We start from the raw sequence: 22,533 nt of genomic DNA on the forward strand, positions 1-22,533 counted from the left end.
TGGTCTTGAACTCACAGAGATCCGCCTGCCTCTGCCTCCCGAGTGCTGGGATTAAAGGCGTGCGCCACCATCGCCTGTGCTCTTTGCTTTCTATAGCACAAAGTTAGTTAAGTATTGAACAAAGGCACTGACTGAGTGAATGAATGAGTGAACGAACAAACGAACAAAATCCCTAAATCACATCTTAAAATTTTCTGAGAATGCGGGCATTGGTAGTGCTCGCCTGTAATTCCAGGACTTGGGAAGCAGAGGCAGGCGGATCTCTTCGAGTTAGACGTCAGCCTGGTCTACATGGCAAGTTCCACAACAGTCAGAGTTGTTACACAAGAAACCTTGTCTCGAAGGGGAAAAGAAATCTCTGAAGGCTATATTTTACTTCTATGGACGTAGACAGCTGTAATTTCATACAAATTGCTGTCCCGTCCGTTTGGCACTTTTATTCGCGAGGAATTCCCTCAACATTATTTTCATTTTAAGTATCAGTCTTTTTGCACCCTGATGTTTAACAATTTTTCAGCACTCGGAGTGTTTTCAAAAAGTAACGGAGAGAAAAGGCCTAAGAGAAAGATTGTGGAAAGTATCGAAATCAAAACAAAAACACGCAATGGTACAGAAAATGGGCTAACAGTTCAGTGCAGCTGAGGGAACTGCTAGATGCCAGAGTAGCATGCGCTTACCTATGCTGGTGGCGGGAGGTGGGTTCGGGCTTTTTATGTTTTGTTACTGTCCAGGGTCACTGGTGGACTAGTACCTGGATGTGGAAACTCAGACCAAAAAGGCGGCAGGCAAAGCCTCAGAGGGTTTGGCTCACTTCCCTTTCCCTGTGTCGCCTCCCGCGTTTGAGAATGAAGCCACCGCCCAAACACAAGATGGCGAGACCGGCTTCACGGGGTGCTGGAAGCCAGTGCCAGGACCTAAGATGGTGGCAAAACGCGTGTCAAAGTAGCGGGATAACCGGAAGAATCTGCCCAAACGAAAAATGGCTCCCGTTACTGACCTCAAAGCTTTTTAAAGAGACCAAAATAAAAATGGCGGCAGAAGCGGGCTGTTTAGAGGCTGGGCATGCCATGAATAGAATTGGCAGATAACGAACTACTGTAATCCAATGATACGTAGTGATAGACATGGAAAAAAAAAAAACCGTAGTGTTTCTATGGTATCGCAAAACTACGCGGTGAGGTGTGAAAAGTATTTTAATGAGGAAGGTTGAGAAACAAAGGTGGCTTTCACAATGCCAGAGAAAAGCTAATTGAAAGTATGCTTCAACATAACGTCATAATAGTTCGGGTGGCCCGAGAGAGCAAAAGATTTATCCCCAAAGTAGAAAAACTAACGGCAAGAGCACGGAATTTAACCAGTCAGTGCCGGCACTGAGCTGGAGACTCTAGACTTCTGCCTAAATGGGCACCAAGTCTGGGCGGAAGCTTCCTGCCCGGCGTCCTGCACTGACTGCGCATGCGCGCTCTACGACGGCCCTAGGGGACCGTAGGGCGGGGCTACGTCCTGCACGCTGAGAGAGGAGGGAATTGAGGCTGAGTGACAAAAGAAGGCACTTTTTGATTGGTCGGAGGCCGAAAAGCGGCCAAGCAGGGTGACTTCTTCATTCATTCCAGAAATACCTGGCAAAAAGGCAGAAGGTCGCAAAGTCTGTCACCGCCTTGATGCTGCGATGTGTTTTTTAAACGTTTTCACTTTCGGTAGTTTGCAGAGACAAAGACACCTCGGGTACGGCCGCAGTTCGCATTAGCCGGAGCGTCCAGCAAATACCGGAAGAGAGGGCGGGACGCGCGGAGCCGCGCATGCGCCTTCCTGTCTCTCTGTGCCAAGGGAGCTGGAGTCAGTAGCGAGTGTGCTTTCCTATCCCGGCGCTCAAGTGGCGGCGACAGCGGCTTGGCCGCGAGGTGCAGCTGCTGGTGGGCAGGTGAGAGCGCCCGAGCCGCCAGTGGAGAAGCCACCGTGCGCTCCCGCTGCGAGTCCCCACACACTCGAAGGTCGAGGGTGGCCTCGGCCAAGGGTATTTGGGGGCGGGGATACCCGGAGGCAGCCGGCCACGGAGAGGCCCCAAGGCCGGCTTTGAAAGTTGTTTCAGGACGTGATTATCCTATGATTGTGCGAGTGTGGGTAGCCAGGAGTGTCCAGTGCCAGGTAGAGTTGGAATAAAGCTTCCTAGAGCCACCTGTGAGGTGAACTGGACGGAGGTCACCTGCGCTGTCGCTTTCCGTCTGCAGCCCGGAACTTGAGTAACTCCTTCACGGAGAGGGTGCCGGTACACCCGGGGCTGTCGGGACGTGGGGGCGTCCCAGAAACGCCACACTGGAGCATAGAGCTGGTAGCATTGTCGTGTCAACTTTGAGAAAGCAGAAACAGCACTCCGACTTGTGACTATATATTGGAGATCCAAGCACATCTGACATGAGCGGAGGTTATGTTCATCCTCCTGGATCCTTTTTGATGTTCGAGGGAAAATGTTTTTGATTAATATCGTCTGCTTTTGCAGTGTGTGTATGTGTATGTGACAGTATTGCTTATATCAGTGATCTGGACTGGGAGGGTTCTTCCCACCATTCTAGGAATAACAGTTTAGTGATGAGCCCTAGAGAGTAATGAAGAGGGGGAGGAAAGCCAAGTTATAGATTAAGTGCTTAGAGCAAGGCTCTCCGGAGAACGGACACCCGAAAGAAGAGTTGAAGCTCAAGAATTGTGAAAGAAATGTCAGGCCCATAATACTACAAGAACCAGATATTGAATCTCCCCCCCCCCCCTCTCTTTTGGTTTTTCGAGAGAGGGCTTACCTGTGTAGCCCTGGCTGTCCTGAAACACTGAAGACCAGGCTGTCCTCAAACTCAGGGAGCTCCTCCTGCCTCTGCTTCTAGAGTGCTGGTATTAAAGGTGTGCACCATCACTGCCCAGCTCAGATATTGAATCTTTAAGATAAACTTTACTTAGAGTTGCTGACAACTTGAGAAAGCAGAGCGTTGACACCCTGGGGAAATAAACCACCTAAACTGCTTAAAACAAGCCCCTACTCCTTTCCTATCCTAATGAGCCACCCTGTGAGGACTAAGAAAGCGAGATTCCCTAGTAACTGTGCTACAGTGAGAATAAAGTCTAGCAACAAAACAAGTAGCTGTTAACTAATCGTGAATATTGACTGGAAAACACTGGGATTAATTCAGAGAAGTGTGGTTTTGAAAAGTCAGGAGACTTGTGTTGTAGACTCTTAGTTTTAACTATGCAAAGATGTGTTACATTTGTTTATGCTGCAGAATATTTCTATGTAAAGTTGTTGCATTTGTTTAACTAGGCAAAGATGTGCTACATTTGTTTATGCTATATTTGTTTAATTATGTAAAGATGTGTTACTCTTTTTACCTTGCCTGCCTAAGGCACCTGATTGGTCTAATTAAAAAAAAAAAAACCTGAACGGCCAGTATCCAGGTAGTAGAGGGATAGTTGGAACTGGCAGGCAGAGAGAATAAGGAAGAAGAGAGATCAAGGGAGAAAGAGGAAACCTGGGGCCAGCTAGGCAGCCACCAGCCAGACATGGAGAGTAAAGCATACAGAACGAAAGGTAAATAAGTCCCAAAGCAAAGCATAGGTGAAGAGAAAAAGGTTAATTAAAGTTATAAGAGCTAGTGGGACAAGCATAAGCTTAAGCCAAGCATTCATACCTAATTCTAAATTTCTGTGTCGTGATTTGGGAGCTGGTTGGTGGCCCAAAAGAAAGCCTGCTACAGACTTGAATTAGGTCTTTTGTTTTTGTTCCTATAAGGTGTTCAATCATAGATTATTAAAATCACCACCTTCTAAATTTGGTCTTGGCTTGGAGGACAAGCACCATTCCTTATTCACCGTGGTAGTTTCCCTAGTCAAGTAGTATTGCCAGCATGTGTGGACAGTCAGGGGCATTTGAATAAAAGTAACTCCACATGTACCTCAAGTGAAAATTGACACGAACACTGGAGACATTTGGATCAATCCAGTTTTTTTCTAATTTTGTAAACTATAAGCAAAAGATTAGATACATGATCCCATTGCTCAAGCAGGCGTTTCTGGAGGGGCTACTTTCATGTATTAGAAGTCATGCTGATGCACCAGTAACAGCTGCAATGTATCGAGCACTTACCCATGCTCACACTATAGTGTTGTAAATATGTATGATAATTTTTATAATGTGATAGGCTATGAGATTAAGGCAGGAACCGATTTTTCCAAGATGTTAATTGGTTTGTGATGAAGGTTTAAGGACGTTTGCTCAAAGCCTTTGTTCTTGTCCAACATTCTGAAGTGCAGATCAGGTATCAGGACTGTCACCTGGTAACTAACTTTATTAACTGTCACCAGAGAAGCATACGTGGCATCTACTCTGTGTTTGCTGCTTTTCTGTGCTTGACAAGTTCTCTTATTTCCTTCACAGCTTACCTGACTTACACACTCCACTGTTAGCAATCTTGTAACTTCTTACATTCTGACTATAGGCACAACATCTCACCCCACCTCCAAACAAGAGCTCTCGAAACCACAAAACCTGTTCTTGAGAATCTGGATATTTTTAGCTTTTGTCTAGCATCCATGAATTGGGGGCGAGCCTGGGTTATATATGACACTGTCTCAAAAAAAAGCTGGGGGGCATCCTCCCTTTTCAGATGACCAAATAAGACTGCTAATAAAACTATCTGTACAGAGTTCAGGCTGTTTCTGGCATGTTAATTTCAACACAATTTTTTGATGTGGAAGTCTTTGTTACTCTTTGCCAGTGGTAGGGACAAGAAGTCGCTCACTGAGGCAGGGAAGATTTGAACCCCAGGCATAGGAGTCCACAGCTCATTCCCTTGAGTCACTGCTTTATGATATATTCTTACTAACCTGACTTACCCTAGTCTTGAAAAACCAGTCAGTAGAAACTAAATCTTGATGGCCTTTGTGTATTTTTATGAGATTATACTTTGACCCTCTAGTCTAAAATGTCACTGCAGTCTTGCAGGCAAACAGAAACATGGCTTCCCATTTCTCTGTGTATGCTTAGGAGTACAGAAGCTTTTGGAGGTCACTCAGACAGTAGCTCTCCAACTTCAGCTTTAGGACTTCCTGGGAATTATAAATGTTTCTAGACACCACCCTGGAGTTTCTACTTCATAGGTCAGGGCAGTCTGAGAATTTACCTTTCTTTCTTTCTTTCTTTTCTTTCTTTCTTCCTTCCTTCCTTCCTTCCTTCCTTCCTTCCTTCCTTCCTTCCTTTCTTTCTTTCTTTCTTTTTTATGGTTTTTTTGAGACAGGATTTCTCTGTACCTTTGGAGCCTGTCCTGGAACTAGCTCTTGTAGACCAGACTGGCCTCGAACTCTTCTGCCTCCCGAGTGTTGGGATCAAAGGCGTGCGCCACCACCACGCAGGGAGAATTTACATTTCTGCTAAGTTCTCAGGTGATGACTGGTGCTACTGATGATGGGACCACAAAAGAAGAAAGTCATTTACAGATCATGAGGGTCTGGGCTATGGGGATTTTTTTTGGGGGGGGGGAAGGGGGGGTCATGTGAAACAGCAAGACATGGTGACTGGCTTGAAAAGTGAGGAGGGTAGAATACATTATATCCAGTTCTCAGAGTTTACTAGCTTAATATAAGATAATTTTAACCTGATTTTGTTTTTAATTATGTTTATATATGTGTGTGTGTGCTTGTTGGGATATGTGCAATGAGTGCAGGTGCCCTCAGGCCTGAAGGTGTTGTTCAATCCGCCAGAACTAGAGTTACATACAGGTACTTGCGAGCTACCTGTGAGGGTGCTGCGACCCAATTCAGTCCTCTTCAAGACCCATCCTTCCCTCCATATTTTTCTTTCCCCTCCCACCTCCATAAACAAAATCCAGACATAACAGCAGTCCGGAAAGAAAAAAGGATTTTGTTACTATTGTTGACTCATTGATTTACCTTTGTTTGTTTTTATTAGTTTTGAGATAGAGTTTCATATAGCCCGGGCTGTTTGCTATTTTGCTGAAGGATGGATGCCCTTGAACAATGCTATCTCTTGTGATTCCTAGTTCTAAGATTATAGGCTTTGGTTTTTTATAGTGGAGAAAAATGGTCACAAGCATGCAGAGGAAGATGACCCTTAGAAGTGGTAGGTGCAAACAGAAGAGAGGGCCCAATGGTGTTAGAGCTGACAGTGTGGTGGCAAATGAGACTGGACCATAGGTAACTGTTTCCTTATTTTAGACAGTAGGGAAGGTTAAGATAAGAGTTAGAATGAGGACATTTATTTAAAGTGGACAAGAAATTCAGGGTATTAATATCCCGTAACTATCATTCTCTAGACAATAAGTTATTTACAGAAGCAAAAGTAGAATGAAATGAAAATCGCAAAAGCAATGAAGAGTAGAAATTGACCCTTTGAAAATTAGCAGATTGGGGCAGAGAGCCAAGCAACTGGACATTTAATCTAGAGCAGTCCACGTGATTTCCAACCCCTCTCCCCCACCAGTCCCAAAGTCAGATGATAATCAGGATAATTATAATTCAGATATCATATCAGGTGGTAATCAGGAAAAGCAGTGAAAGGACGGACTTGGGAGACCTCAGAGACTTCTAATCCACCATATTCTTCCTGGCGAATCGTAGACTGCCGGGAGCCTGTCACCTGTTATTAACTATTCAGTTAATAACACCATCTTGTAAGGGTTTCAGTGTTGTCTGCTTTTCCTTATAAATACACTGAATGGTAAAGATTAGAAAAGACCGTAAAATTCTCATAATGTATCAACTTTTAACATTTGCTGAAAAAAGATAAATTTCCTGACTTAGATGTTGCCTGAGCTGTCCTTAAACGATTGAGTAAAGGAGTAGGATTATGTGGAGTGGCAACTGTAGAACTCGGTTGTGAACCATTGGTTCATCAGGAGTTGGAGTTTGGTGTGTGTGTTTTACAAGACTAGAAAAGTCTAATAAAATTGGTGCCATTTTAGGAGATATGTCTAGAAAATGTGCAGAAAAGGCGCTCTTTACCATTCTGGGCAGGTTAGGCATGAGTACAATATGCATTCATTTTCTTTAAACCTGTACATATGAGGCATCTCGTGGTGTTTTGATAATGTATGTGTTACACAATGAATTAGGTTGAACATAGCTGTCTCTTCAAAGGTCATTTTTTTATGATGAAAACTTTCAGAATCCTTTCCTCTAGGCTTTTTGCAGTTGTACCTGGTGCCTACACTGAGGACCAAGCTTGAACTGTTGTTTAAATTGAAAATAGCAAGGACTACTTTTACAAAGACTAAATTTTTAAAAGAATTATTCAAGTCAGTGTTTGGAATTCAGAAATAAGGAATTCAATATCCAACATCAACATTTTCATTTAAGACATGAAGTTATATAACTAACAAACATCCTAAACACAAGATCTGGGTTAGTTAATTTTAGCATCCTAGCTGATATTCTCTCCATGACTATGTTGCACTTTGTGCAAGCGTTGTTTTTCATGTATTTTAAGCAGAATGAACTCCTTACACTGTGCCTAAAGCACCAGCAGATGGCGCCCAGGAAGCCTCAAAGGCAAAATACAAATCTGTTAAAAAAGTTAAAATTTATATAAAAAAGGTCTGTATTCAAATTGTTAATGAAAAATGACCACATAATTATTTTAATGGACAGAAAGATGATAGTCTGATATATCTTTCTAGAACCCAAGTGTTTGGGATATTTTTTCTCCCTCCTTCTGCCACCAAGAAATCTTTTAGCTTGGGATATAACAATTGCAGAAAACCTAACGAAAGTCTTCCTGGGAAAGACTTTTAAGATCTTTTACTACAGAAGAGAAGAGAGGGTAATTGCCATCATTCATTTCCTTTTGTAGCCCTTAGGTGTAGTTAGCCACGTACTATAGCAAGGTAGAGGTATATCTGTTCGTTCAGCCTTGCTCTTCTGTAGTAAGAACAAGCTTAGGTAATGTAGCTAATCTAAACCGAATGAATGATAGAGACACCTGTTCCCTGGTTAGGGCAAGTAGCATGAGACCATTGTCAACCTCTGTAGTCCATGAAAGGTTCAGAACACTCTGAGGAGTTCATTTCATCGCTTTCTGGAAATTCTAGGCCAGTGCCCCCAAGCAAGAGCTCATTCTTAATTTTTGAAAAATTGCTTCATAGTCAGTTTTTTCAATGTGTGTCTTAGAGGTTGCCTTCGGCATATGTCTGCACTGCATGTGTGCTCAATGCCAGCAGAAACCTGGGTGTTGGAACCCCTCAAATTGGACTTACAGGTGGTTGTGGGCTGCTTTGTAGTTGCTGGGAACTCTTAACCACTGAGCTATCTCTGTAGCCTGTGAGAGAACTTTACTGAAGTGTAGTATACTGTTTGTGTTTGTAGGCATGATTTAAGACTATTTATGTTTTGCATTTGGGTTAATTTTAATTCTTTTCCTTTAAATGTAATCTTTTTGTAGGTGTGCTGATGTCAACAGACTATGAGCTTTCAGAACCTCTGGAGAGAATACAAAGTTCTGATTGTTATGGTACCTTTAATTGGATTCATACATTTGGGGTGGCACAAAATCAAAAGCAGCCCTGTCTTCCAAATTCCTAAGGACGATACCACTGAGCCAGATAGTCTTGGACTTTCAAGTCAACCAAGGAGCCAAACGTAGCTGAAGTAGCAGCTTGCAGTTTTCAGGTAAGTTTCATTAAATCTGGTCAACCGTTTGTTAATTTCCAGTACAGGAAACTTAATTTTATAGCACTCTGGCAAAAAAAAAAATATATATATATTTATATATATATATATATATATATATATATTGAAAAGTTATGTTTTTGTTAAGATATACTCAAAAACTCATTTTTTAAGATAAAAATATATATAGTTTCAAAATAATTTTCTGTGTGTAGAAATCGCTGAATTCAAGAGAGTGTGATTATATATAGTTAAGGTCTATGATCTGCCATCCATAATTCCAAAATCTGAAAAGTTTTAAAAAGCAAAACATTTGTGAAACTCCTTTAACAGCAAAACAAGATTTTAACTAACATGAAGCAATGGGAAGTATTTCTTCCACTTAATTCATAACTTTAGGTTCTCTGCAGAAGTGCCTTTCATGATGAGTGCTGTGTTGATTGTGGTATGCACTAACTTTTTCATTACTTATTTATACGGTCCAAGAAATTCTGAAGGATGAAACTCACTGGCCCCAAGGGTCCATGTAAAAAATTACAACTTTGTAATTGTGTCACTCAAGTTCCAATTGGGCCTGAAACTGAGAGCAGTCCTCCCGTCTCAGCCTCCCAACTGCAATTATAGGTGTGAGCTACCATTTTTTTTCTAGTATGTCTTTTCTTACCTTGAGTTAAGAAATATGCTGTAAATTCTGGCATAAGGCCATAGCTTTAGGAGAACCTCAGTGCAGTTTTACTCATTTAAAGAGGATTGATATCCTAGCTTGCTATAAAACTGATCATAGCACCACGTGTGGTGGCACACACACGCCTTTAATCCCAGCATTGTTGTTTGTTTCTTTTTAAATTGGCATTGACCAACAGTTTAGAGAGCATTAGTTGACTAGGGATTTGAAAAAGATTGACTAGTAGATGAAACTATAAAATTAACTCTGACTTTAACGAAGTTTTTAAAGCATAGTTTGTATACTAATACAGTTGTTTCACTGATTGACTCAACTAAATCTAGACTGTAATAATGAGCTCTACAGTAGGAATGCTCACAACTGCTGACTTCCTTTCTTTTCCTGTTGCTTTAACACATATCCTGACACACTTAAGAAGGGAACTTTTTTTAGGTTTTGCTTTGTTTTGCTTTTGACTCACAATTTCAAGTTGTGGAATTGTGGGGGAAGTCAAGGTGGCAGGACCTCGAAGTGGCTGGGCTCATCTTCACAGTCACTGAATGGAATTGGTGCCAGTTCTCAGCTCGTCTAGAATATTCTCCTTAGGGAGTTGTGCACCCACAGTGTACAAGTCTTCTACTAATTGAGTAATTGCCCTCACTGAGCTTCTATCACAGTGATTCTAGAATGTGTCAGGTTAGCAGTTTTAAACTAACCATCACAGCTATCCTATTGTCATGTGTTTAAAAACAGGATTTGATTTAAATGCAGTCCTGTCTAAGCATAGTTTCAAAGCAGAATAAAACAATTAAAAAATAAAAATTACACCAAATAAATAAAAACTTGTTTTTACGTTCCCAAGAGAACAAAGCCTTTTTTTTTGTTTTTCCTAATGGAAAATATTTTTTTTCATATATTATGATCACAGTTTCCCCTCCTTCATCTTCCTCCAGATCCTCCTTACTTCCCCACCTTTCCAAATCAAGGCTTTCTCTCTCAAAACAAACAAGGAAAAAAAAAGGAAAAGAAAGAGAAAGAAGAAAACAAGCAAGCAATGTACAAGAAACACATGCAGAGACATACACAAACAAAACCATAAAAACACAAAATCAAAAAACATAATATGCACACAAAAGACCTATAAGGTTAAGAAATGCAATATGAGACAAAAAAAAAAAACCTCCAGTAACACCTATGAGTTTCTTTTATGTTGTCCAGCTGCTGATCATGGAGCCTGCCTTTATGTATTGTTTGTATACTCAATGAAACAAGGAGAAACTAATTTTCCTTTGAAAGCAGTTGTCAAGTGGAAATAACTGCTGGGTTAGGAATGGAGGCTTATGTCTACTTCCCCATCTTAGCACTGGGACTCCATTTGTTTTGGACCTGTACATGGTGCCCCAGCTGATGTGAGTTTGTGTGTTCCAGACCTGCTATGTAAGGCACTGCTTCCTTGGAATCATCCATCACCCTGGCTTTTACAATCATTCCACCTCCTCTTCCTCAATGCTGAGGTGGGAGGGTTTGATGATTTCCCATTTAGGACCAAGTGTTCTGAGGTCTCTCATTCTCTGGTTTCTCCTAGTTCTCGTCTCCTGCAGGAGGAAGCTTCTCTGATGGTGGCTGAGCGCTGCACTAATACGAGTATAGCAGAATGTCATTTTACTGCCATGATCTTTTAGCAGAATAATTAGGTTTTCCTCTAGGTCCAGTATCTGTCTGGTCTCAGGTTATTGGCCACTTAGGCAATGTCAGACAGAAGTTCCATCTCATGAAATGGGCCTCAAATCCAATTTTATAGTGGTTGGTTACTCCAGCATTGTGCCACTGTTGCGCCAGCATATCCTGCAGGAAGGTCACTATTGTAGGTAGCTGGGATGGTGTTTACTTTTCTCTTCTGGAGTTATAGAGTACCTAGTACCATGACTATTAGTCAGTAAGGGTAAAAAATAAACTTAGATTTATAATGTGTTGTTTATTTTCTAGAAGCAAAAGTATGAAGTCCATTGGTTTCCCTTTCTCACTTCCAGTAAGCTTGTGATAGTTAAGATCCTTTTCTAAAAATGGAGCAGAGTATTAGAATGATTAAATTTGCTGCCTATGAAATACTTTGGAATTATTCTTCTAAATTTTTTTAATTTCTTATAGAAAGAAGCAACTTTGAATCTGAACTTGCTAATAAAAGAAGAAATGAAAAACCCCAGTTGGATTAGAAAGAACTGGCTTCTTGTGGCCGGGGTGACTTTTGTAGGTGTCCATCTTGGAACATACTTTATGCAGAGAGCTGCAAAAGAGTCTGTGAGGTCTCAGTCCAGAGACAAACAAAAGAATATTGAAGAATGAAGCAAAATAAACACTTGGAATTACTAATGTCATTAAATTAATGTCTACTGGTTATTGTCTGTAAACCACTTGATTTTTGTAGCTGGCAATGATGAATGCAGACTCTCGTTCGTGAAAAAAAAAATGTTTCTAATGTTAAAACACATGGCAGTGCAATAAATGAAAAACATGTGAACAAAATAAAGCTACCTGTACAGGTTCCACCTGAAGCAGGATGTCTCGTTTTGAAGCTAAGAAGCCATCACTGTGTAAAGCTGAACCATTGACAAGTGAGAGAGTCAGGTCCACACTTTCTGTCTTGAAAGGAATCCTAGTGTCATGCTATGGCCCTTCAGGGAGGCTGAAGCAGCTGCACAATGGCTTGGGAGGTAGCGTGTGTACAACCTCACAGTCCTCAGCCCTGCTTCGCAACCTTTCAGTCACCCATCCCGTACTGAAGGTCCTAACAGCGTCTGTGCAGAATCATGTGTCCTGCTTCAGTGACTGTGGCCTATTTACAGCCATTCTCTGCTGTAACCTGATTGAAAATACTCAGAGAATAGGCTTAACACCCACGAAGGTTATTAAGTTAAATAAAGACCTCCTGAGTTTCTGCACCAGTTATCTTAAGTCTGAAGCCTGTAGTTGTCGAATCCCGGTTGATTTCAGTAGTACACATGTCCTCCTTGGCTTGGTCCACAGTATCTTAACCAGCAAACCTGCCTGTATGCTCACCAGAAAGGAAACAGATCACATCAGTGCTTTGCTTTTGAAAGCTTTTTTGCTTACAATTCCAGAAAGTACAGAAGACCGAATCATTTTAGGGAAGAGTATAATTGTTCCCTTAAAGGGCCAAGGAGTTACAGATTCCACTGTATTACCTGGACTGCTCATTGAAATGTCAGAAGTTCAATTAAGGAGATTACCCACCCGGAAGTCAAGTGCCCTCAAGGTGGCGCTCTTCTGTGTGTCTTTATCAGGAGATTTTTCTAATGCTGGAGAAGGAACTGTGGTGGTCCCTTACCAAGTGTCCCTCGAGAATGCAGTTTTAGAGCAGTTGCTTAATCTGGGAAGGCAGCTAGTCAGTGACCATGTAGGTCTTGTCCTGTGCCAAAAAGTTATACACCCATCTTTGAAACAGTTCTTCAGTGAACATCACATTATTGCCATTGACAGAGTTGGAGTGACTCTGATGGAACCTCTGAGCAAAGTCACAGGTAAAAACTTCTCTTGGCTTTTGTACATTAAAGCTAATATATCATCCTCCCTTTCTGAGCAGAGAACTTTGGTTTGTGTCACTGTTAATACCTTGAAAATATTTAGAAGCCACAAACCTTATAGCATTTGACTCATCTCTGGCAGCAAAAGTAGTTTCAAAGATCTCTTCCCAGTTATTAGAAACAGTGGTGCTGGCTTTTTCAACCCAAGTGTAGTCTGTTATGATCTAACCCTTAGTGTTTATAGGCAGCCGAGAAGTCTAACATAATAATGTCTTTAATATTGTACACACAATTTTTAAAATTGACAGAGCTTTTAAATCCTGTTATATTCACCTTCATTTTTATCCTAACTCCAAGAGATTTCCGTACTTCTGCCCAAATAGTTGTTCCTAATTTGGGAGGCAGGTATACGTTATACATGTTTGACATTTACCAAAACTACGTGTAGCTAGGTTCTTTTACAGTCTGTGTTTCTAACATGTCTGGTCCTCCGGCATTTAAAATCATCTGATAGATTGATATCTAGAATAACAATCACAAACTTAACAGACTAAACACACATATGTGGTCAAGAAAAAGGTTGAAGAGTCCCTTATGTGAGCCACTTCTCAAGTCAGTGTCCTGTAACTGCAGTGACAAAATCAGGAATTGTCAGTTACATCCATATTGACTGTGATGGTTGCTTTTTGTCCATAGGTCATAGGTCCAGCTATGTTGTTGGGACTAGTCTCCAAGTGCTGACCCTAAGGGAGCCACTTGAGTCTCCCAAATAGCTACAACTATATGGTACCTGCCTTGTGATTCTCAACTTAATGAACTATTGAAGTTCACTAGTATGGCAAACGTTGGATACTGTCAGCCAAACGATTATCAAAATGAAAGTTACTAGGAACATTTGAGTAATTATTTGGAATTCATTCTTGGTATCGTAGGACAGACCTAAATTGTGTACTAATTTGCATTGGTCTGGCTGTTTCCAGCCTAACATACTAGGTATTCTGGATTTGGTAAGTTAAAGTTTGAAACATTTTCCCATAGCACCAGTGTTGTAAATGGCACTGGTTTTCTGTGCTAGTCCAGTTCTGTGACTTAGCTCAGATACCTAGAACACACCATGAAAATTAGGACTCTAGAGTTTTCTAGTCTGTGGACAAGGTGGCACATACCTAATACCAGCACTTGGAAGAGGCAGGAGGATCAAGATCCTCACTCCTGCATAGTAAGTTTAAGGACAGCCTGGACTACACGAAAGTATATTTAAAAAAAAACTGGCCTCCAAAAAAGTGAGTCGCTGCAAGTTACAATTTTGATATGCAAGTGTTAAATGTTACTTCGTACATTTACTTTGAAATTGGTGTAGATTCCTATATAACTTAACTACATTAAGAGATTTTGCTAATACCCAAATCAACTCTATTTGTATTTTAACTTGTGGTTTATGTAATTTCCCCCATGATAGTGAAAGGATAAAGGAATAGGAATAAGAAGACAAGAAAAGTAAAATGAGTATGTCATATTTTTATTTTGGCACTTGCATATCTATTTACATTTTTGTAAAAGCTCTTAGGCAAAGAGTGTGTGTTTATGTGTGTGTGTGTTTATGTGTGTGTGTGTGTGCCCGCCCTAGAGTTCCCAAAGAAATAAATGATTTTTTTAAAAAAGGACTTTTCCACTCTTTTCAAATTAATGAGGTTCTCCTTAATGTGTGGTTTTTGATCTCTAGGCTTTCAGGGATCCTGAACTTCCTTAAAATATAGGTAATTTTGTTGTGTGCCTTTTCCAGAGAGTACAAAATAGCTTTGAACAGATGTTCAGATAGGTCTGTAAGATTGGGAGTGTGGCTCAGTGGTAGAGCATCTGCCTAACATGAGCATGACTATGGGTATAATGCCTAACAATACACACACACACACACACACACACACACACACATGTGCGCGTGCACAAGTGAATAAATACTATCAGTCTGCCTACCAGAAAGGCCTGACCACTGCACGTGGCATTATTCCCTGGGCAGGAATTCCTAGATGGTATAAAGTTGAGAAGACAAGCTAAGCACTAGTATACATGCATATACATGCACGTATCCCTCTGCTGCCTGATTGTGGTAAGAATGGCTGCTGTGAGCTACTGCTGCTGTGACTTCTCTACTGTAATGAACTTTAACCTGGAACTGTGCTCCAGAATAGCCCTTACCCCCTGTTGATGGAGTGTTTTTTGTCTTGTTTTGTTTTGTTTAATTTTATTTATTATGTATATAGTGTTCTGGGCACCAGATCTCATTATAGATGGGTGTGAGCCATCATGTGGTTGCTGGGAATTGAACTCAGGACCTCCGGAACAGCAGTCAGTTCTCTTAACCTCTGAGCCATCTCTCCAGCCCCTTAATGGAGTGTTTATCACAGCAACAGATAGGCAGCTATGACAAAGTTCATAAACCAAAAGAGCCTACACAAGCAAAGAGCATCACTTAATAGCAGAATATGAACTTCAGAGATCTAAAATGTGTTTTATTTCTTTATCCTGTATTTCATATTTTTAATGATAAGCTTTGGTGAGGGGTTTTATACTAGCTAGGAATTTTGATATTTATTCATTTTAAGAGTTCCATCTTTGCTTATGCAGTTTATATTTTCTATACTTTATAAAAATAGGAGCAACGCCTATTGGTTCCCTAAACACAATAGCTTCTACTACTTATGGAAGTGTGAAAGATTTGCACCCTGCAAGATTTGGCTCCAAACACTTTTTCCATCTTATTCCTCATGAGACAACTGTCTGCAGCTTGCTTCTCTGCAGTAGAAACGACACCGCCTGGGAGGAGCTGAAGGTAGGTGGATTTCCAGGGCTTACAGCATGGATGAAGGAGTCGTAGCAGGTACTGCAGGTTAAGGGCTGTGTTGTTTTTGTTTTTCACAATTTTTCATAGTTTCCACTGTGATATAGTAAGTCACAAAGGGACAGAAGTAGGGACTGGAGGTATAGCTCAAGAGTGGAGCTTGGTACAGACAAGATCCAATCTGAGCACCAGATGAGGGAAGAGAACGGCTCAAAGAAGCTAATTTAGTTGGCTGCTATAGTAAACTTGGAATATATTGTACGTTATCATTTCTGCTTTTTATAAGAAACCTAAAGGTTCTTGATGTGAAGTTTTCCTAAGAATAGGATGAGTTCCCTACGTCATCCAACCTTTTGACTTGATGCTACATTGCCATCTACAAATGTGTTGCTGCATTCATAGCTCTTGTGGGAAGCATGTAACCCATACACCAAAGGCTGATCGTGCCTGGACTGTGTGTACTGCTGTTAATGTGTATGAATAATTGACTCAAAAAGTGAATTTCCCAGTCACCTACTTTCTAGTAGAGTTTATTGTTTTCTGCAAGTTTTATATAAGGGAACTGACAATATACAGGACTGTTTGTTAGTTTAAAGATTCATATATGCTTAAAAATTCATCCTTAGTAAATCAGACATTTGCATGTTTTTTTTATTTACTATTGCTTGGTGCTATAAACAGGCTTTATAACATTTGTACAACTTCCTTGTTTAGATTTGGATTTTAATGGAAGGACCAGCAAACCTCATTGTCACTGGTGTTTTTAGGCTGTGCAATTGTGAGCAAAGTAGATGTGAAAGAAATATTAATCTAATTCCGTGAAAACAGATGTATGGCTTAAAAGTCTCTCTTCAGGCCAGGCGGTGGTGGCGCATGCCTTTAATCCCAGCACTCGGGAGGCAGAGGTGAAGGTGGATCTCTGTGAGTTCAAGGCCAGCCTGGTCTACAAGAGCTAGTTCCAGGACAGGAACCAAAAGCTACGGAGAAACCCTGTCTCGAAAAATTAAAAAAAAAAAAGTCTCTCTTCATTCTCTAATCTTTATCGGAAATATTTATTGGTCACCTTACTATTTTGAGAAAATCGATTTTGTTCGTTATGAATTGAAATCTGAACCTTTTGCACTACTGAGATACCTAAGCAGGTAGAAGCACTCAATACCAGGCCTAATGTCGCGAGTGCAGTTCCCAGGGGTCACATGATGGAAGAAGAGAACTGACTCCCACAAGTTGTCCTCTAAGCTCTACACCTGTCATAACTCATGTGCAAACTGACCCCTTATACACACACAGAATCAATAAACAGAGCCTTTTCTTTTTTTTATTTTTTATTTTTTTTAATTTATTTATTTATTAAGGATTTCTGCCTCCTCCCCGCCACCGCCTCCCATTTCCCTCCCCCATCAAGTCCCTCTCCCTCATCAGCTTGAAGAGTAATCAGGGTTCCCTGACCTGTGGGAAGTCCAAGGACCCCCCACCTCCATCCAGGTTTAGTAAGTTGAGCATCCAAACTGCCTAGGCTCCCCCAAAGCCAGTATGTGCAGTAGGATAAAAAACCCATTGCCATTGTTCTTGAGTTCTCAGCAGTCCTCATTGTCCGCCATGTTCAGCAAGCCTTTTCATATTTAAAAAAAATCCAAGTTGGATGACTTGGGTTCAATTTCTAGAACCCAAACAGTGGAAAGAAATGTCAGACTCCCACAAGTTGCCCTCTGACCTCTACTCATGTGTTCTGGCATGCACCTTTCCCTGACACACAGAGAATTAAAAATTGAAACTATGTCTCTATAAGTTACTATGAGAGTGTGTAGAGTTCACATACCAGGGTGAGATCCTGATTCTGATGCGTTTCTTCCTTAGCTCACCTGTCAGACAGCACTGCATGTCTTACAGCTAACAATCAAGGAACCATGGGTATTATTGGGAGGTGGCTGTACGGAAACACACTTGGCTGCTCATATCAGACACAAGGTAAGTTAGACATTCTCCTTGCATTACTTAAGTTTTCAGCAGTTTTTGTTTTATGAGAGAATGGCCAAATTATGATACCAACAAGCTTTGATACTTAACTTCTCAAAACTTAGATAATGTAGTGGAAAATATTTTAGGAAAGTAATACTTATAAATACAAGGTGCTGAGTTGATTGTATTGGTTATCATGAATCTAACCTAGCAACTGGCCATGTTCTCTGAGCATTATCTATATTTAATGCCTGTTGAAGCTGACATTCTGTTATTGGAAGTTCTGAAATTTAACAGCATCTAATGTTCTAATGCTCACAACAAAAAAAAACTGTAGTTCAAAATATGTATAATACTTTCTGGAGCATCAAGAGAAGAGCCAACTTCATGGATTACACATTTCCCAAGGATCAGATTTCACATTTACTATTTACTTCGTGTGTGCATGCACACATGCATGTGTGCATTCATACATGGATTCATACATGCCATGGCACCTACATGTGGAAGTCAGAGGACAACATGTAATGCATGTTGTCATCAGGCTGAGTGACAAGCCCTTTTACTCCAGACTGTCATGACAGTTTTTAAATGGGTATCTGTCTGAGTCCTACCAACTCTACTATCTAGACTTCTCATTAGTCTCCATTTACTGAAAGTCGTTAGATAAGTGTGTTATAGGTCTGATCAGTTATTTCATAGTCCTAGCCTACTTTGTTTGAAAGTAGATACAAAAAGATAAGCATGTTCCCCACATATTCCTGGTTGACAGGCTCCTGAGAGGCCCTACACAATTTCCAGGGCGTAACTGGACCTAGAGAGACAGTGAATATCTTTACAGGCATAATCCTGTCACCTTTCCCAGATCACTCCACATGCATTTGAAGATAAAACCAATTCCTGAGAAGTTATCAAACTATACTTTATGAAAAACCAATTTCTAGCCAATCTAATGATAATCAATGGGTGATAATGTAATCTACAAATAAGATTGAATGCATAGAAAAAATATTTTAGAAAAAAGAGATATCTTAAGTAGGGTTTAGAAGAAACAGGACAGTATCGAACAGTGGGGGGGGTGTATAATATAAACCATGTCATCTGACTTTTAAGTCTGGTTTCAGAAGAAGATAGGAACGGTTTACAAAGAGCAAAGATATGGGTTCTTTAACCGTAATTCAGTTCGTAGCTTGCTTATTTACCAATTCTATTTTAAGACGTTTCCATGGAGCTGGGGAGGGTGCTCTTGGTAAAGCCTTTGCTAGGTAAGCAGGAGGACCTGAGTCCTGCAGCCATGTAAGAATCCTAGCTCTGGGAGGAGGAGACAAGAGAATCCCTGATGCTCCCTGGCCAGCCAGCCAGCATAGCCAGTCAGGGAGCTCCCCATTCAGTGGGAGACATTGTCTCAAAACTGCAAAGTGGAGAACAAGAGACAAAGGTATCTGACCTTGACCTTTGGCCTCCACACATGAACATTGTTTTCTCTTCCCCTCTCTTCTTTCTTCTCCCTCTCCCTTTCTCCTTTTTTTCCCTACCCCCAGAATAATTTAGGATATTGGAACTAAAAGGAGGTTTAAAGTCTAAATATCTTTTGATTAAATTGAAGAATCTTCATTTTTCAAACATTGAAGTGAAAATTACACATATCCCTAAATGATGTCTTAATTGTAATTTTGCAGTATAATTTTAAGCAGCTCTCAAGCATTTAGCTGATATAATAAGTACTTTATTTGGGACATTTAGTCTTTAGCAATTTTGCTCTACTTATGTTTTTTGTTTTGTTTTGTTAATCCTATAATCTGCATTGTCCTTTATATACTGAAGGAGGTGCCACCAGTCAGCCATTTAGAATAAACTGATAAAAAGGTCTGTTCCTTCATTCTGGTTAGTGACTGGGAATATACATTGTTCTCTAGCCAACCAGGTTGACTCACACAGGCCAATCAGCATTGTTGTGAGATTTAAGGAAATGAAGGTGAATAACTTTTGAACAAGGTTTTGATAGAGTATCATGTTTTTCTGAAGCATTTTTATATGAGTTGATCCGTCTGTTTTCACTGGTCTTATTCCTCTTAAGGTTCATAATAAGGCAGATGACATTGTCAAAGAGGATGGTTATTCTCGAGCGGAACTCCGGATTGCTGCTGAAGCATTTTGCAGTGCTCTAGAAGCCGTTGCTGGCTCTTTGGAACACGATGGTGGTGAAATCCTCATTGACATGAAGTATGGACACTTTTGGTCAGGTCAAGCGGCTTCTGCTTCTGTTAACTGGCCAGATATGCTGTCACAATGTGGCTGTGGCTTGTGCAACAGCCAGGAAGGACTCAGCTGGTCTTCCTTAAGAAGCACTTATCATCCTTTTGCACCACAAACCTGCCTGTCACAGGCAGCTGTGGACTCAGCCAGCAACCTGAATGTGGACTGTTTCACTGCCAAGCTTAGTGGCCTGCAGGTGGCTGTGGAGACAGCCAATTTGATTTTAGATCTTTCCTATGTCATTGAAGATAAAAACTAACGTAAGAGAATGGTATATTTATGTTATTAAACTAGTTCAGATGTCTAAGGAAAAAAAAATGGTTGTTCTCTCCCAATGGCCTGTTCTGCCTAGGTGGAGAGATGATTTATAAAAATGTAGACTTACTTTCTTAAGGAAAGACAAGAATGTGAAATAGAAATATAAAGACTGATAGTAATTCTTGATGCCTTTGCTTTGTCACCATTGTACCACATCTGGTGTTTGTACCATGCATTTATGTTTGAAGGTTTGTAAATACAAAAGATAGTGTGTCACCTTAAAATATGGGAGTTGCTCCAATAAAGGGTGACCCTGAACCTTTCCCACTAGCAAGGTAGTAGTCTTCCCTTTTCATGGAAGCCATTGTTCATACGCATTTAGCTTTTTATAAAACTTGATACTTTCCTTGGTGTAACATTGTTGGCTTATTTTAAATATTGTGAAATTTTGTTAGGATGTTTTAATAAAATAATTTGTGTTTCCTAAAACTATATATAACCTATAATAGAAAATACTGGAAATATAGCTAAGCATAGGTAACATGTTCTTGCAATCTCAACTACTTGGGAGGTTAATATAGGAGCAATGATACTGCCATGCCTGAGGCCTAAGCAGTAGTAGGACCCTTTTCCGAAGTAGAAGATAACACTTCACTAATACTTGAAGAAAATGAGGCAAATTCAGATGGTAAAACATGGCATGAGAATTCTTGATGAAAATAATTTCAGAGAAGCTCATTCTGGCAGAAACAAATGACAAAAAAAAATCCATCATAAGCACATTGTGATTAAAAGTAAGATTGAGGAGTAAGAGAGACGGCTCAGCAGTTAAGAGCACTGCATGCTCTTCCAGAGGTCCTGGGTTCAATTCCCAGCACCCACATGATATCACAGCCTTCTGTAACTCCAATTCTAGGAGACTTGACCCCTTTTCTGACCTCCACAGGTACCAGGCAGGTACATGGTGTACAGAGATCCATGCAGGCAAACTTAACTCATACATATAATAAAATAATTATAAAGTAAGATTGAGACCTGAGTATTGCCTCTTTTTTCAGGGTGCACAGGACATAGAGTAGTAAAATTACTGGACCAAGAGGGTCCAGTAGGATTACCATCTTACTAATCAAAAGAAATCAAAGTTGGAGCAGGAAGAAAGGGAAGAGCTAAAGCTAATATTAAGAGGACTTTTCAGTGATTGGTCTCAGGGCTACCTCACTGGTACTGCGTTAGGAAATCTGCACTGTAGTGAAATAGTTTGTTCAAGGTACTTCAACTATGCATTTTTTGTTTCTTCTGATAGAAGTTTGTTTTGGACCTCACTAGTTTGCATAAAGTATATAGACATTATCATGGTAAAAGTATAATGTATTTTTTATTAAGTTTTTCCAGCCTGATTACAGTTTACCCTCTCTCCTCTCCTTCCTGTCCCTTCCCCCAACATTCACTACCTGACCCCAAGCACTCCCTCTTTTCAGAAAACAGGAGGCCTCCCTTGTATGTCAAGCAGCCATGGCATGTCAAGTTTCATTAAGACTAGGCACCTCCTCTCATATTAAACCTAGACAAGGCAACCCAGAAGGAGGAAAGGGTCCTCAAAGCAGGAAACAGTGAAGGAACTCAAAACGGAAAGGTGAATATATAACCGAATGAGGGGACTGTGTTCCAGCCCCAGTAAGCACAGAACTTGGCAGCGTTGACCTCATGGTTCTGGAGAAGTAAGGGGCTATAGCATTTCCCTCCGTGATGAAGGAAAACCGCTGAGGTTGGTCATATGTCAGGGTTGTCCCTGGGTAGAGGCCTAGAGAGGCCTTTTTGTGAAACTGTGAAGTTGAATCCCTGGTTGCCTTGGAGACCCTAAGGTATTGGAGATACCTGAGTCGTGGGATACCTGCTGAGGCAATTCCCCAGTCCCTGGTACCAACTTCACTGAAGATACCAGAGTCATGGAATACTGTGAGAACGAAAGTTATGTTTTAATCTTTCAAAACTATGCCTAAGAGATCCATGAAACAAAAATGCCTCTAACCAGTAAGCCTCCTGCCCAAGGACATATACTTTCTGAAATCCTGGAAACAATTATTTATGGGCGATAACAAGCCACATGTTTCACTCCCCTGAACAAGTTTGTTTGACCCAACTACACCACACCCACTCCCTCCCCCATCCGCTGAGGCAAGCTGATCTTCAGCTTCCGGCCTGAGCTCAAGCTCTCTTCCCAGCTTTGCTCCTGTCTCTCTCCCCACTTCTGCGCCCCTCACTTTTTTGTCTCTCTCCTTTGTCTTCTCCTTCTCTCCCCACTCTCTCTCCCCTCTAAGTATCCAATTCTATTCGGTACGATGATGTGTCTGTCC

The 22,533-nt window shown here is 40.8% G+C and overlaps 2 protein-coding genes across 2 annotated transcripts in view; one reads left to right on the forward strand and one right to left on the reverse strand.

The window, feature by feature from the left end:
- Slx4ip (SLX4 interacting protein) overlaps nt 1–839 on the reverse strand; it is a 163,697-nt gene extending 162,858 nt beyond the window's left edge. The window contains exon 1 of the mRNA XM_005365539.3: nt 678–839. The gene's annotated coding sequence lies outside the window, so the exon portion shown is untranslated. The remainder of the gene's footprint in view (nt 1–677) is intronic.
- Nucleotides 840–1,612: 773 nt separating this feature from the next.
- Nucleotides 1,613–20,668, forward strand: Mkks (McKusick-Kaufman syndrome). Its single transcript, XM_005365540.3, has 6 exons — nt 1,613–1,921; nt 8,435–8,661; nt 11,474–12,864; nt 15,522–15,697; nt 17,564–17,674; nt 19,743–20,668. Exons 3-6 carry the CDS (start codon nt 11,883–11,885, stop codon nt 20,178–20,180), a joined length of 1,707 nt encoding a protein of 568 aa, XP_005365597.1. The 5' UTR covers nt 1,613–1,921; nt 8,435–8,661; nt 11,474–11,882; the 3' UTR covers nt 20,181–20,668.
- The last annotated feature ends 1,865 nt before the right edge of the window (nt 20,669–22,533 follow it).

The sequence above is a fragment of the Microtus ochrogaster genome, unplaced genomic scaffold (genome assembly GCF_000317375.1).
Source record: "Microtus ochrogaster isolate Prairie Vole_2 unplaced genomic scaffold, MicOch1.0 UNK3, whole genome shotgun sequence".
Lineage (NCBI taxonomy): Eukaryota > Metazoa > Chordata > Mammalia > Rodentia > Cricetidae > Microtus > Microtus ochrogaster.